This window comes from Homalodisca vitripennis, unplaced genomic scaffold (genome assembly GCF_021130785.1).
Source record: "Homalodisca vitripennis isolate AUS2020 unplaced genomic scaffold, UT_GWSS_2.1 ScUCBcl_386;HRSCAF=2261, whole genome shotgun sequence".
Classification (NCBI taxonomy): domain Eukaryota; kingdom Metazoa; phylum Arthropoda; class Insecta; order Hemiptera; family Cicadellidae; genus Homalodisca; species Homalodisca vitripennis.
The window spans coordinates 119,824-134,862 of NW_025776513.1; the positions used below are offsets into that span (position 1 = coordinate 119,824).

Here is a 15,039-nt window from a genome sequence, read left to right on the forward strand (position 1 = left end):
TTTAGAAGAAACATATTCAGTGAAACCTATTACAAAAAATCCGAAAATTGAATACACACATTCTTAGAACCATGGAACAAGCCCATCATCTCGTCACTAAACCAAAATTTCCAAGTGGATTAATTTTAAGGTGACTTAGTAAACAAAGTGAATTTATAAAACTAAATCATATGTTTACCATTGTACATAATTCATTCTTAATTTTCATTTTCTGTGTTCATATATTTTTTTTTTTTTTTGCTGTCCTTATATCCCTATTTATATTTTTGTAATTTCCTGAAGACGGCTTAAGCCGAAATATAGAAACTGTTTAATACATTTGAAGAATTGTTATTGAAGATTAATATATATATATATATAAATCTTTAATAAGTATATATATATATATATTTAATATTATATATATATATATATATATATATATATATATATATATATATATATATATATATATATAATTAATATTATATACATGCAAATATAAATATCATAAATTAAAAACAAATATATATTAATTATATTAAATATATATATACACACACTTGAATTGGACGTCAATCTGACATCATTTATTTAAAGTTGATATCCTAACAAGGCTTTTGTCCAAACGTCATCAAATAATTGTGTTTAGGCATTTTAATTATGTTAGGATTATACCTCATTTAATATAACCCAATGTCGATCGCTAACAATTGCAAATTGAACCGTGAGACTTTACACATTCAAATTGTTCATAACATATAGTTTTCTTTGTTAAATTTTTATTTTGTCATGATTCTGGTAATAGTCCTCAATGAGTAAAAAACCTTATATGGAAACATAGGTCAAGTATTTCAATAAATTATGTTTTTCTATTACGAAAACATATTACACTAAATATCTTCCCTAACAGTTAAATTAAATCTAAATGAAGGCTATATTTTCCTTGTAAAAGGTTTTGTGTGTTGGAGTTATACTTTTCTAACTATAGTCAACAGAATCCCATAGATACACGCTGTGTTAACTGTGTTTGTTAATAACTAAAACTAGTAGCTGTTAAAACCCTGCTACACAGGCTGAGTCTATTCTGGTTCAAACGAGTTATTAGTTTGTAGCATGCGTTAGGAAACCATCCCCTGTAGTTACGTAACAAGCGCGTAATTTATAACTGAAATTATCTTAATATATCTATCTGCATTCGTGATCTACTGGAACTGTTGTTGTAGTTGAGTACTCGAACTGAGATGCAATAGAACATAGTCCTTGTTGATCTCTGCGTTCCATTTTAATATGGCAATTTACTAGTCTCACTGAATCTAATTTCGTCGTGTTTGTCTTAAAAATATACAATATGGTTTATATTTATACGAGTTACCACGAACATATAAACAACCGCACGGATCGATTGAAAATGGACTCATTTACCTTTTTGGCACACTAGTTAGCTCAAGTTTTTTCAAAACCATTTCGATGGCCACCTTTTAAAACTACAAGTTTAATTTCAAAATAACTACATGACTAAATCATTAATAGCCTTAAAATTCGTATACAAGTAAAATACACACCTAAATTAGAAGAATGAAAACAGTGGCTTATTATTTATTTTTACATACTAATCAGTTTTACGACATAATAAACAACGTAGTTTAGTTGTAAAGTGTCTCCATACTAAAATATTTACTAGAAAAGGGTTGGTTCAAAGTGTCAGCAATATGTACTGAATTCATGATTCGTAACAGCTATTCAACGTAATTTTGACAAACAAACTTATTTGTTGAAAGAGAGTTTTTAAAAATACAATACAAAACTTAGGTAATTTTTTTCATCCATATCTCTTTGTAGAGATTGTTGTCACGGAACTCATATATTTCTTTCCACAAACAGTCTGTAGCCGAAGAAATGTCTGGAAGTAAAAACAATTACAAAGGCAAAGATTTAAGTCTTATTGCCGTAGTTATGTTTACCACGAGAGTGTTTTCAAGTTCATCAGAGAACACAACTTTCATAATGCATTAGTTTGTGTAACCGAAACCATTTTTTGACCATCGGACTTGTTTCCACAATTGATCTTCTTACATAAGAAGCTTGTTCCAAAAATCGGGTGTATAAAAGAACACAGTGAGATAGTACGGGTTGGCCCTATAACGGTTATTTTTGTTAGAATATTAGAAACCGTCAGAATGGTGAAGAAACCATTGATCATGGAAAATCCTTAAAGTTAGTAGCCTATTGCTTGTAAATATGTATGAGTAAGTCGTTTGATGACGAACCCGTTTTGGTAAGAGAACTTTGGGAAATGTAGATAAGGAATGTTTATCTTTCTTTTATGCATGGCTCCTCTTCAATAGCCATAAAATACACAGAAAAACTCCTAAGAAAATGTTACTGATTTTCTTGATATCAAATTTATTTATTTAATACATAAGGTCGTTGGGATTCGAATTAGTCAGCCTTTTACAGTGGCTATTACGATCATACCAGAATAAGTCTTACAAACTTACGAACAAAATAGTACTTTCCTACATGTAATTTCAAAGGTTGTTTTTTCATCATTGTGTGATATACTGTACCTTTAAGCATTGTTTAATAAAAGGTGAACTATTACTATTGTATTCTTTAGGGAATATTTGATTGAAAACATGTTTTAAATAACTTGAAAATACATTATTTGACTTGTATTACTGTTTCTAACGAACTTTTTCAAATTTTGAATTATCGTACGTAACTGGTAAAGGAATACGTACAGTAATATAATTAAACTTTATAAGTTTTATGTTACCATATAATTAGTTTATCGATCTCGATTTTATCCCGACTATGTTTATTTTGGATATACATATCTCCTTTCATTAGAGATATGGAGTTTAGCGAGCTTCCAGGCCTCCTTCTTAGCGTATATCTGACTATTTTACTTCTGCTGTATATTTTATTATTTTGCAGTAAATATCATTGTGGCTATTATATTATCATGTAAATATCATTATATAATATATGTATTGTTTATGTATGTCCTTAAAAATATATTACCTATAATTTAGTGTAGTACCTCTTAACAGTGAAGCGCTTTGTGAAATATAAATCTGTATACTATATGTATTTCAGAGTTTTAGCATGTGAACAGGAGGTTAGACTTCAAATCATATAAATTTAGCGCGCTATATAATTTAATGTTACAAATCACTATGGGATACATACAGAAATCTTACTATACTTTAATATCATCCAACGTCAATAACAGTTAAAAAGGATAATTTAAGTATTTCATCTTATTTTGACTGTAAACATTGTCTATAAAATAAAATAAGATACTCGTTAATCTGAAAAAGGAAAGTCTAATTATATGTAGAACTATATGTTCTTTACTCAAATTAGAGTTTAATCAAATTCGTATCCAAATAACTGCACTGCTACTTAAAACATAATGTTATATGATTTTACTTTATGTGAAAAAACATACATTTTTTCAAGGTGCACTTATGGTATTCGAAAACGTTTTCAACACATTTTAAACGGAGATAATTCAATAAAAGCTTATAGGATAAATTCTAGAAAAATTAGGAATGTAATTATTTGTTGAAATATAAAAAGTTCTCCGTATAATAGTTGGCTCACAGAACAAGAGTAGTTGAATTATCTCACAAAGGAGATATATTCTATGTATTGGTACACTAGGTATATACTCTGCTGGTGGGAACTAATTGAATGCGTGACACCGTGTAATCCTTAACAGTGTTCCAAATCGCACCAATCGTGTCACGTAGCACAGGTGGCATCTAGATACAACAAATATACAAGTATACCACATGTAACATTTCAATTGTATAAGTAAAATAGATTTTTCTTCTTATTTACTGTGATTTAGTTAGCTGAAGTAATTTTTATCACGCCTTCAGTGTAAAAAGCTAATACAAAGAAATGTACATTTATGGAGATGTTATATCATTTTATAAATTGTTAGATTATTCTATGCGAATTAACTAATAACACAGTCCTTTATGTAGAATAGTAATTTAGTTTAGAGAAACATTGTAGTATATTAAATATTATATAATAAAAAACTTTTGAATTACAAAAAGTACAATTAATTTGAAAATTAGTGAATAAAGTTTTAAAATTTTATTTATTAATAATTTTCTCGTTGAAAGCAACTGAACTCGTTGCTGTATGAAAGGTTGCGGTAACTGTACTTGGTAATCACTTCAGCTAGGAGGCACCTGATTAACTAGTTGAACTCTTTTGTAAAATCAATTAACACTGAAGGAGACTGTTACTTATAATTTGATGAATGTTTTCTAAAAATATTTTCTTTAATTAAAAGGTGAAAATTAGTTATACTTTATTAAGTAAGATATTCTAACTTGAATGATGGAAACATATTATGTAAAATAACCACCATTTCTTCTTTTATTCAACGTCCGTTGTTTTTTTTAACATTGCAACGGATAGTTTTAAAAAATACAATAATTTGACTTTGGGTGCTGAAATATTGAGCTATGAATTACAATTAACTACCATAACTTGATTACTCGAAAGTTATAAATGTATTTAAATTACCATTATTACGAAAGGGTGTACGCCTCAAGCACCAGTGATAACACAATGCATAAATAATAAATATGAGCGATATATCATACCATTAAATCCACAATGCAAACAAAAATACCAAATACGAGTTTATATACAGGAAACGATACTATTGTGAGGATAAGAACTTAAAAATAACACAATTAAAACTGTTACAAGTTTTTTAAACGTATTCAAACTCACAATTATTACAATATAGTTATATAATGTTTTGGAACAATTAAGTTATAGAAATATTCTAGATTACGAAGTAACTCATTAAAATAATTTTGGGAACATGTGACTTGCAGAATATTTTCCCATATGTATTGTAATATCGTGAAATTTTGCTTTTTTATGGCTCTAGTTGTAACATGTTACAAGTTAAACAGTTTTTACTAATCTGTGTTATACAATCTCTTGATACATCTTTAACTTATAAATTTCTCTTGGAAAAAGGTTATTGTATAAATTGGAAATGTTATTTTATCTAAATGTTGATTTTGGTGTCCGGATAATATAAATAGAGCTGTAAGTTGCAAACTCTACTAAAGATTGTTTTTGATTATGTGTCCAATACTTATAAATAGATTTTTAAATTAATTTAATACGGAAAAATGGATTTGTGACGATGATGTTGAATTGATATTGCCTTTAAAGGCCCAAATAAATAATATAAGTTTAAATTTCAATCAATTTCTGTTATGAACAGTATGCCCTATCTACAATGTTTCACTGACTACCCTTAGACTCGTACACTAGAAGTATGTATAGGTGTAATTTATTAAATAAATACAACCTTGCCTTTCAATATTTGGTGACTTTTAAGGTTAGCTGTGAGTGCAGTTATATTAAAAATCAATGTCTCCTTGGCTTTAGTGACGATTTTGTTATTATAACCCTATCAAAGTAATAATTTGTAGACAAATCGTAAAAGTTTATGCACTTAAAAACAGTATTGGGTGCATTAAACTCTGAATTAATCTACAATCACGTTGAAATTTCCATTACAAAATTATACTAACTGAGAATATTTACATAAATTTTAAACATAAAGTTTCAAAATACACTGCTTTGAGAAACTCCCTGCTGCATTAATTTTAATGTACTGTAGTTGTTACCTAAGTTTATGTAAAGATAACTGTCCTTTACATAAATTTAAAATGACTTTATCAAATTACCCGTATTACAATTTCTTTTTAAAGTATTTCGTGATTTTATGCATCAAAAGCTATTGAATAGTCTATTGAGAAATCTGTAACGCTTTATATTGTTTAATATCAATTTATAAATTAAATTAAATGTGTCTGTGCTCCTTTTCCATTTTTAAATCCGTTTTTATTTGTAATAATTATATTATTTTATTCGAAATATTTATTTAGGTTATGCCTATACCATGCATCAATGACTTTAAGGTAAGCGATTGTCTATAAAAGATCTTTTAGCCTCCACATATATTTTAAACATAAATCTAATGGTTAATACATTGAATTTCTGAAGTTAGAGTCATGAAAAATTTTTAAACGTACCAGTTAAATAATTCAAATTTATATTTGATATTTTATGGATTTTTTATTTAATAACTTAAAAATTTTTTGTAAAAATTAATAAATATTATCTAGGGGTGAAACATTCCAAAGCTATAATTACTTAGATTATCAGTTAATTTACTCTGATCTAATAATTGGAGTTTACAACCTCTTTGTAGTATAGAACCGGAAGGCGACAGCGTCAGCTGTTAAGCAAAATTCAGCATTGTTTTAACTTTTTGCGTTCTAGTTCGAATAATTTACATTTCCAAAGCTATGGTTGAGCTTGCGTTGCTACCCTCTTCAAGAAAATATAAAAAAAATAAAGATAGGAGAATCCCACTTCAGTCAACATTCGTCTGTTTTCGACCATTACAATTTTCTTCTCGTCTAAGTTACTTCTGTTATGATAGCTTAGTTTGAAATTACGATCAAGAACATATGCATACTTACTTAGGTCTCAAACCCCTGTAAAAAATAACAACTAGGATGGGTTTTATAAGATTCTTTAAATCTGTAATCTTTAAAATAAATATATAGTGTTTGCCTTTGTTTACATTATATATCCAGCACTGGAGACCTAATATTTGCGATAAATTAACAGTTAAAATTTAGTTAATTTTTGCACAAATCTAACATTTTACTAACCGTAAAAAATAACTCTGGTGATAAACAGTGAGTACAGAAAAGAATGAAATGAAAAGTATTATTAATTATAAGCTTACTCTTTGCTTAATAGAGTAAAATGGTACTAAATTTAATCAAACATAATTATTAGGTCACATTATAATGTTTACAAGGAACATTTTGTTAAAGATAAAACCATTATTATATTTGATTTAGTAGAAGGGAGACTTTTAAAGGCGGTTGTAGCGTAGCCCATGGGGAGTTTAGAAATAGGAATAGGTCTATATATAAGAAATTTCAAACTGGAATAGCTATAAACAACTTGTTTCTTGCATTCTGTAGCCTTACGAGCCCGCACATAAGGCGAGGATGAGGTTTAGTTGATTAAATTCTTTATAACATATTTTCCCCATAAGTTTTGCCAGTTTTAGATAGAATTAGGTAATAGTTATTATCGAAGCTTTTCATTGATTGCTATTAGACAAAAACGGCAATAAGTACTTAAAAGTCAAGACCTAAAACCGTTAGTCAGATTAACTTTCACAAATATTCTTGGTTTCGGCAGTGAAGAGGCAGAACTCTCCTTCATAATACTTACTTTTAAATCTGCTTAGTTGCAGATTGAATTAAAGTACTCTGCTTTCTCATGTATATAACTGAAATTTAAGGATAGCACGTTTACCTCCTTACCTTGGCATTTATCCCACTTAAAGACTAATGTCAGAAGTTTGGTCATAAATTTGGCAAAGTTAGAAGGCTGACCTCAGTAATACAATCTACGTAGGCAGCAGGTTTTCTTGTATTAACGTTAGCCTAAACTGAAGTTGTCAATTGCAGTAACAGAAAAATAATTGCAAAAAGTTTCAAAATCCTTTTCCAGCTCAACACAAATTGTATAAAACTGAGAATTACACATTATCCCTATTAAAAAATTATTGGAATTATTTTAGATCGTGTTACTTTGTCAAGTGTAAAAATCCAGGTTATAAATGGGACATGACCTTGGAGACCGAGCCCAAAACTGTTAAGATTTTTTCATCCGTTTGAAGTATACATAACCAGTGACTATGTTGCAAAACTACAACTATGAACCTTCAGATAGTGTTTTCAACGTTTAATCTAAGTGATATCATGAAAATGCGTTACTGATACCTTTATTAGAACTTATGTGAAGAGACAAGTGATGTTTTTTTTTGTATTGCGGACATTTATACCATCGACAGTAGAGTAACCCGGAGGATAGCCCCGCGCTCTGATTGGTCGAGAGCAGGTCACGTGATCCAAGATGGCGGTTAAGCCCCGCCCCCTGACGTCACTCCCCACACGCTGACGGGGAAAAATCCCTCGCACGCGGGAAAAATGCGGGAAAAAATCTCTCAAATGGCGGGAACCAAAAAAAAGTGGCGGGAAATTTGAAAAATCAAATACTTACATAGCAAAAAAACGGGTTTATTTTAAAAATTTTAAGAAAAAAACAATGGCATCCTCCCGTGGATGATCACCCGACAGATTGGACAACGTAAGAGCCTATGGGCACATTGTGGGCACAGAGTGTGTCCACAAGGCCTCAACCCTACCGTCGGCAATCTGTCCATACAGACACAGCAGCGAACGTGCCTAGCCGGGGGCGACGGTTCCGGTTCCTCAGGGTCGATGTCGTAGGGATCCCTCGAGGCCGCCGACTCCATGCTCTCGCCGATGCCGATGAGCAGACCCTCCAACGACGAGCGCACTTCCCTCCAAAGCGCGTACGCTATCACGAGACTCTGGTCACGGGGCGTCTCGTCGAGAAGATGGTCGACGAGCCAGAGCATATCCCTGAGCTCGGCCCTCAACCAACGCCCCCACAGTGCACGCCACGGGAGCGTGCGCCGGCGAAACAAATACTTGAAGGAAATGGTCCAGCACCAGTTCCCGTAACCTCTGCCGTGCCACATCTACTCCTGATGCAGCTGTAGGAGGCTGAAAAGCAAGTAAGGTATCACCACTACTACTAATACTACTTACTACTACTACTACCACTACTACCGGTGGACACTTACCCTTCTACAAGCGCCGGTTCGACCCGTTGAGGTAGAGGGTTGGGTCGAGTCGACATTGGGTCCAGCAGAGGACCGGGACGTCGAGGGGGCCGGGGCGACGGTCGCTACATTGGACCCACCAGAGGACCGGGACGTCGAGGGGGTCTGGGCTGGGGCGATACTTATCCTCGGAAGTCGCCGCGGCTGAGGAAGCGGCATCGTCTGGAGAGGGAGCCTGCGGGTTGCGGCCCGGGGCGGTGATGGAGACGGTGGTAGAGTCATACCCGTGATGGCAGCCTCCAACACTTCCCAGGGTCCCAGCAGAAGGTCCTCAACCGCTGTGTCATTGAGAGGCCTCTGCCTTGGCCTCGGTCCAAAAGCCCACGGGTCAGGAGACTGCAAAAAAAACAAACCGTAAGAAAATAGCAAAAAACACGAGACGGACAAAACAAGGAAGCCAATTGTACTTACACCGGGTATCAGGTTCTCCACGGTGGCATCCGAGTCATACTCCTGGAAAGAAAAAACAATTCAGCCCGTAACGCAAACAAACACGCATACAAACACAAAACCAACACAAGCGCACACGTACCTCCACACTGTCATCAGGGTCAGGCGACAATGGGGAGTCCTGGACCTCGGGGTGGGGATCGGGCCGGGGGTCATCGTCGTTGCCCTTCAAAAAAACAAAAACAAATTGTACCCAATCGGAAAAAACGGAATCTAATTATTAATTCTATAATAGTAATAATAACATTACCACCAATCGAGGGGCTTTCCGCGGAGGCGGTCCGTCGTCGTCACCAGCAACGAGGGGTGCTGCAACGATAAGAAGGCCCACCAGTATCAGCATCAAGCGAGTGTAGCCGACTCCGGGAGGCAGGCGTGCTCTGCAGAGAATCGCTATCAAGGCCGTAGACACAGTCATAACTCCCACGGAAAACGCCAACACAAGGTGCCTGCAACTGTACATGATTGCACAATGCTGGATACATTCGCAGCAGTCGCTTATATGCAAGCGCAGCATACCCCCCACCACACGTGCGTTTGTCCTTGTTGCAACGTGACCCAAGTTTCCACACCACCCAAGGGGTAGGGTCCCGGCGCGTTAGGAGATATTTTACGTGGCTCCTTCCCCAGTAGGCCTATCCACGTGTGTGTAAAGAGCCCCAACCATCGCTCTTTACGGTGGTAGCCACTCCATAACAAATTTGCTACCTCCCAACATATTTTTTTTTTATTTTACAATTTTTGTATTTTTTTTTTCTTTGTAATCCTTGCTAGTGTAACAAGCCGCTTTACTCGGAGAAGCCTTTCAATGCAACCCGTAAAACACTCGCAAAGAAACATTTTGTTTTTTAGTATATTTTTTACATCTCTTTTTTAGCAACTAGAGCGAGGCTCGTACCCCTGGACTTACGGAGGTAAGGCCTGCCATAGAGGTATCCAAACACACACACACAACCGCCCCCGGACTTACGGAGTTTAGGCCTGCCGTAAGAGCAGTTGAAAACCCCAGGACTTACAGGTTTTACGCCAGCCTTAGGGGCTTGCCACTCACTCACCCCGCCCTAGAGCCTTTTTTAAAGCACAAGCATATGTACAGTCACTATTATGTTGAGGTAAAATACATTGAGCATCGGAAACAATAGCCTCCTTACTATCTACAATATTCCTATCAACTACGTTATCGTGAAAACGAGACAAAAATCGAACTTTTTCTAACCCTGTAGTATATACAGTAGCGAAGGGTTTACAGAGAGGGTTTACACTGTCCACCTTGATATTCAACCTCTGCGAGGTCTCCAAAGCCTGAGTGATACAGTTGAAATTCGGAGCAAACTGATTAAATACATCGTGCGACCAGTAAACGCTCCCCTTCTTACCATGGAATAGCACCCCGAGAGAATCGCCTCTGTCTTTAAACAACCCCACAATTACACACTTTGATAGATCGCTACCTAAAAAGTAAACCGACTTTAGGAAAATACCCGTTAACGAATTTATGCGTTCCTTACGCCTGGGAACCTTCGCAGGTTCCACGTCCATCACTGAAGCCTGCATGGTCCCGTCTGACCGTAGCCCCTCACACTACCCCTTATATACCACCCAATTTAGACCAATCAGCGACGTGCTTATTTCGACCAATGGAAAGCAGCAAATTAACGAAGTAAGGGTTCCGTTTCCGCGTCTACCTCCTCTTCCTCCTCCTCCTCCTCTTCGTCAGAGTCAAAGTCTGAATCGTATTCTGAGGAAAACCTAACCCTAATTTGGTCGTAGTCCTTCACATCGTATATATCGGCATTGGAAGAAAACTTGTAGCAATTAATGTGGCCTTTTTTTAATAATTTCCCGTTTTTGTAAAAGTAAACAGTTACAAACGCTTCGACGCCCATTTTGAATGTCACCGAGTGGATGAGAGCTAATGAATTCCAGCACCCAATGAAGTCCAGGTCCCGTCTGACCGTAGCCCCTCACACTACTCCCTTATATACCCAATTTAGACCAATCAGCGACGTGCTTATTTTGACCAATAAGAGGGCTAGGAAATACGGTTAGATTTAAATTTTCTAATTGTAATGGACCTCGTATGTGTAATCGCTACAATACATGCAGAACTCTAAATCATCCTCAACAGTGTGTTGTAGATACGCCAACACGAAAACCGTCAAAGGCGGGAAAATCCTTGACGTAAAATATTTTAGAGTGGAACAGATTCCACTCTTTCACATTAATGCTTAGTTCACCAACAGAGCTACCCCCTTTCTTGAATATTACATTAGCAAAATCCTCAAGAACAATCTCGTCGTATCTGTCACTAATAGCTTCATATCTCTCAAATATGATTCTAAATGCATCAAACTCTGGGAGTTTGCTTACATCGTAATCATCTCCGTAATCAGACTCGCTCTCTTCTACATCTAACTTATTAGTGCTAACAGTTACGTTATCTTTAAGCAGTTGAAGAGTTATGGTACACTGGTTAGGCCCCTCCCGGTCAGACATGATTGAGCTAATGAGGTGTAGCATCAGGAACCCTCAATTTATACAATTACCCCCACCCTAACAATACTGTGTTGCGTTATCACGGAAGGGTTCAAGTAGAGCCTGTAATCTCGAAAGAAACGGGTCGTACATACCAACTAACTGATTCAAAATCGTAATCGAACCCCCAATGTATGAATCCATATAGTAGCACCCACAAGTGTCAGGACCTGACGTAGTCTCGGGTCGTGACCACACGCATTCCTTGAAATGGCCGTAATTATAAGGGTCACTGGGTACTCTAACTGTAGGTCTAAATTGAGCAAAGAGTCTTCGCATACCCTCGACCATGCAGAGTAGTTCGGTCTTTAATTTTAGGTATCGGATCGCATCGAGCGAGTCAGGCTCGTTTAGAAAACTGTTTAGCTCCTCCATGACACAGAATGAGACACACGTACAAAATTCAGCTATTTATAAGAGTTCCCCCACCACCACCACCGCTCCTACATTATACGTTTGTACCGAACCGGTGAGCACTGTGTACGCCATGTGGGAGTCATGCAGTAGGAGACAGTATGCAGCTGTGTTTGGCGGGAAATTCTCCTTAGCTTCAAATTCCAACCTAACATCTACAGGTCCCGACTTGATCGAATCGTTCTGCTTGGAACAATCAATCACGTACAGAGGCACATGAGACGTGAATGTTTTAAAGTCAACCAGCGGAGACCCTGGTTTTTGATAGTACGAACTTTGGAATCGTGTGTACATGTCGTAAAATATACAGAGATCGCCGTGGACATTGTCGTAAGGGTAGTACTGTGAATTCAGATAAAGTTTAACATTCGTAAGGGCACAACGGTCAAAAGTAGAGGCGTCCTTTCTTAGGTCGTTCTTTCTACCGGTCTGAAAGGCCAGCACCACGTACCGAGGCTTTTCAATTTGCGAACTCGTTTTTATTGTCCAGCTCTGTCGAGTCGTTTGCGGTAGTGAAGGATATTCGTGAAGTTCCCAGGACCGAAACGGTAGGTGAATCAAAGTGTCTTTCTCAATCACGCGCAATAATTTTAATTTGTAACTATCTGACACTGTAACATGTGGTACACGTCACTCGAGCGATGTAATCTGAAAGTCGAGGTTTGACGCGTCCGGTGAGATAACGGCGTTGACATCCGTAGCTGACCTCAAGAGAACAAGCTCTTGCTTAACATTCGCAACAATTCTCTTGTAATCCTCGGCAAAACCCATCAAAAGTTTCAGAGGCACCGAATACGTAAATTCACCGGCCTCACTTGTCGTATTGGGACCGAGCCAGCACGCGTTTACGAGACACTTTTGCTCTTCATCCCTAATGGAGAGTAGTCCTTTTATAGTACTCGTTATACCTACATTTTTCGTCCTGTCAACCTCTATACCGCCTATCTCGTACCTTACATCGTCGAATAAAAATGCGATGGCATTGTTTATTAGTGAGATACTGGCCTCACTCCCGTCAGCTTTCTTAGCACTCACTTTACCAGTGATGTGTATACTGCTTTCGAACGGTGCCGTAATTATATCCTGTTGACTTATCGGAATTCTGATTTCGTCGTTGTTCTTCAGAGTTGACGAGGCGTAAGGCTTATGAGAGTGAAACTCCCAACCTGTAACAACTTCATCATACTCTGCGGCCGACTCTATTGCCAGTAGCGCCATATTTGAACCCCAGTGACGCTAGAAACCGAATGTTTCGCGATGTTAACACTACCGTCTTCCGGTGTTTACTGGCCAATGCCTGAGCAGACACTTCTCTAAATACTAGACCCATTGCCGCTTCCTAATGTGCAAGCGTAACGAGACGGGTTCGTTTTTAAAGTTGATTAAATCGCCGTTTTGGTCTCTGAGAGAGACCTCTATATTGTTCACCCTGCGGACGTTCACCGGTAAATAGATGACAGTGCTCGGTTTCTCAACTATTTTATACCCGGGAGCCACATCGGGGTAGAACTCGTGCAACACGTGTCCTTCCATACCGTTTTTGAAAGGAACCGCGTGCAATGTTGCACTCGACACGTATCGTGTTTACCGCCATAATACTGACGGGGAGGTCGGACATGTGGGTCTTATGAGGCTCCAGTTCCTTAGCGGTGAAACCAAGTACTGAGGCTACCGAATTCGGCTTTTCAAAATGTATCGCTTCACTGCACGATACTTCGGACTTTAGCGTGCTATTGTTTGCCTTAAGACTGAACGTCACACTTCCGTCAATGTGCGACTTGATATATTCTTCTATGTTTTCAATTTCATACGACCCCTCGTCTATCACTATTTCTTTGTCGACTCCGTAGTGGAACATGTCATTCACACCTCTTTCAATGTTTGGTATCGTATAGTACGTCGAGAGATCAATTAGACCGATCTCGTACTCTCCATCGCTCAAATCCATTGGTGGAAAGACCTCGCAAGATACGTGCGGAGCAGCTCCGTTAAGTGAAAACATTACGCGCCAGAAACTTTAAACACAAGTGACCGCAGACTACTGAGTCCTCAGACTGTTTACGCTCATAGTTATACTGTACGCTCACCCCTGATCCAAAGTAGGATACGAGTTCTACCGGCGGTCTCAGATTTCCAAAGCTGTCAAAGTAGTACACTCTGTCTCCGAGTTTCTTATAACAGACCCAGTGCGTACCTTCACCGTGGGAACTGTCCAGGTTAACTATGGCCGACTCGTACTGCCGCGGGGTCTTGGGCAGTGTGTCCCTCATGTAGACACCTCGAAAGTTTGGAATATTGAGTAACCTCGCATAAACGGATCAATTTGTGGTTTGTTAGAGGGTTTTATCGGTATCGAGATTGTTTGCTTTTTTTACAATACCTCTTCTTTTTTCTCACCTCACCACCTCCCCTCTTTGGATACGGTTTCAGGTAGAGCCCTCTGCCCTTAGGTTTACCCCTCCCTCGCTTTGTCTTTGGTTTTTTTCTTTCTCCCACCCCCAAACGCTGTTTTAGCTTTCATTGCTGCCGTCACTGCTAAGGCCGCTGCCCCTTTCTCCTACACTAGCGTCTCCCGATTTCACCCTTTGCCAAGCTCTTTCGGCCAATTCCTTGTCGGCCTCTCGCCGGTGTTCTAAATCCGTGTATTTCGAGTACGCTATATCGTGGAGCTTACAGGCAGAATCGAGTTTGTTAATACCCCTATCACCCCTTGCCAATCTCACCCCTAATCTCGTACCTGGCCCACAGTACTGATAGCCACCGGGAAGGTGTAATTCGACAGGTAACGCGTCAACAGCACGGTTTATTATGGTGCCTACAGCGGGCAGTGCGTTGTGCAGTACGCTGGTCACTATACCTCT

General features: G+C 37.5%; 2 protein-coding genes across 2 annotated transcripts; both read right to left on the reverse strand.

Annotated features, from left to right (window-relative positions):
* Positions 1 to 8,901: 8,901 nt before the first annotated feature.
* Positions 8,902 to 9,730, reverse strand: LOC124370652. Its single transcript, XM_046828938.1, has 5 exons — positions 9,480 to 9,730; positions 9,312 to 9,395; positions 9,191 to 9,232; positions 9,004 to 9,115; positions 8,902 to 8,954 (listed from the first exon to the last, which is right to left on the reverse strand). Exons 1-5 carry the CDS (start codon positions 9,690 to 9,692, stop codon positions 8,902 to 8,904), a joined length of 504 nt encoding a protein of 167 aa, XP_046684894.1. The 5' UTR covers positions 9,693 to 9,730.
* A 2,197-nt stretch (positions 9,731 to 11,927) lies between these two features.
* LOC124370653 lies at positions 11,928 to 13,396 on the reverse strand. Its single transcript, XM_046828939.1, has 3 exons — positions 13,345 to 13,396; positions 12,232 to 12,789; positions 11,928 to 11,968 (listed from the first exon to the last, which is right to left on the reverse strand). The coding sequence occupies exons 1-3, from the start codon at positions 13,394 to 13,396 to the stop codon at positions 11,928 to 11,930; spliced, it is 651 nt and encodes a 216-aa protein (XP_046684895.1).
* Positions 13,397 to 15,039: the final 1,643 nt, after the last annotated feature.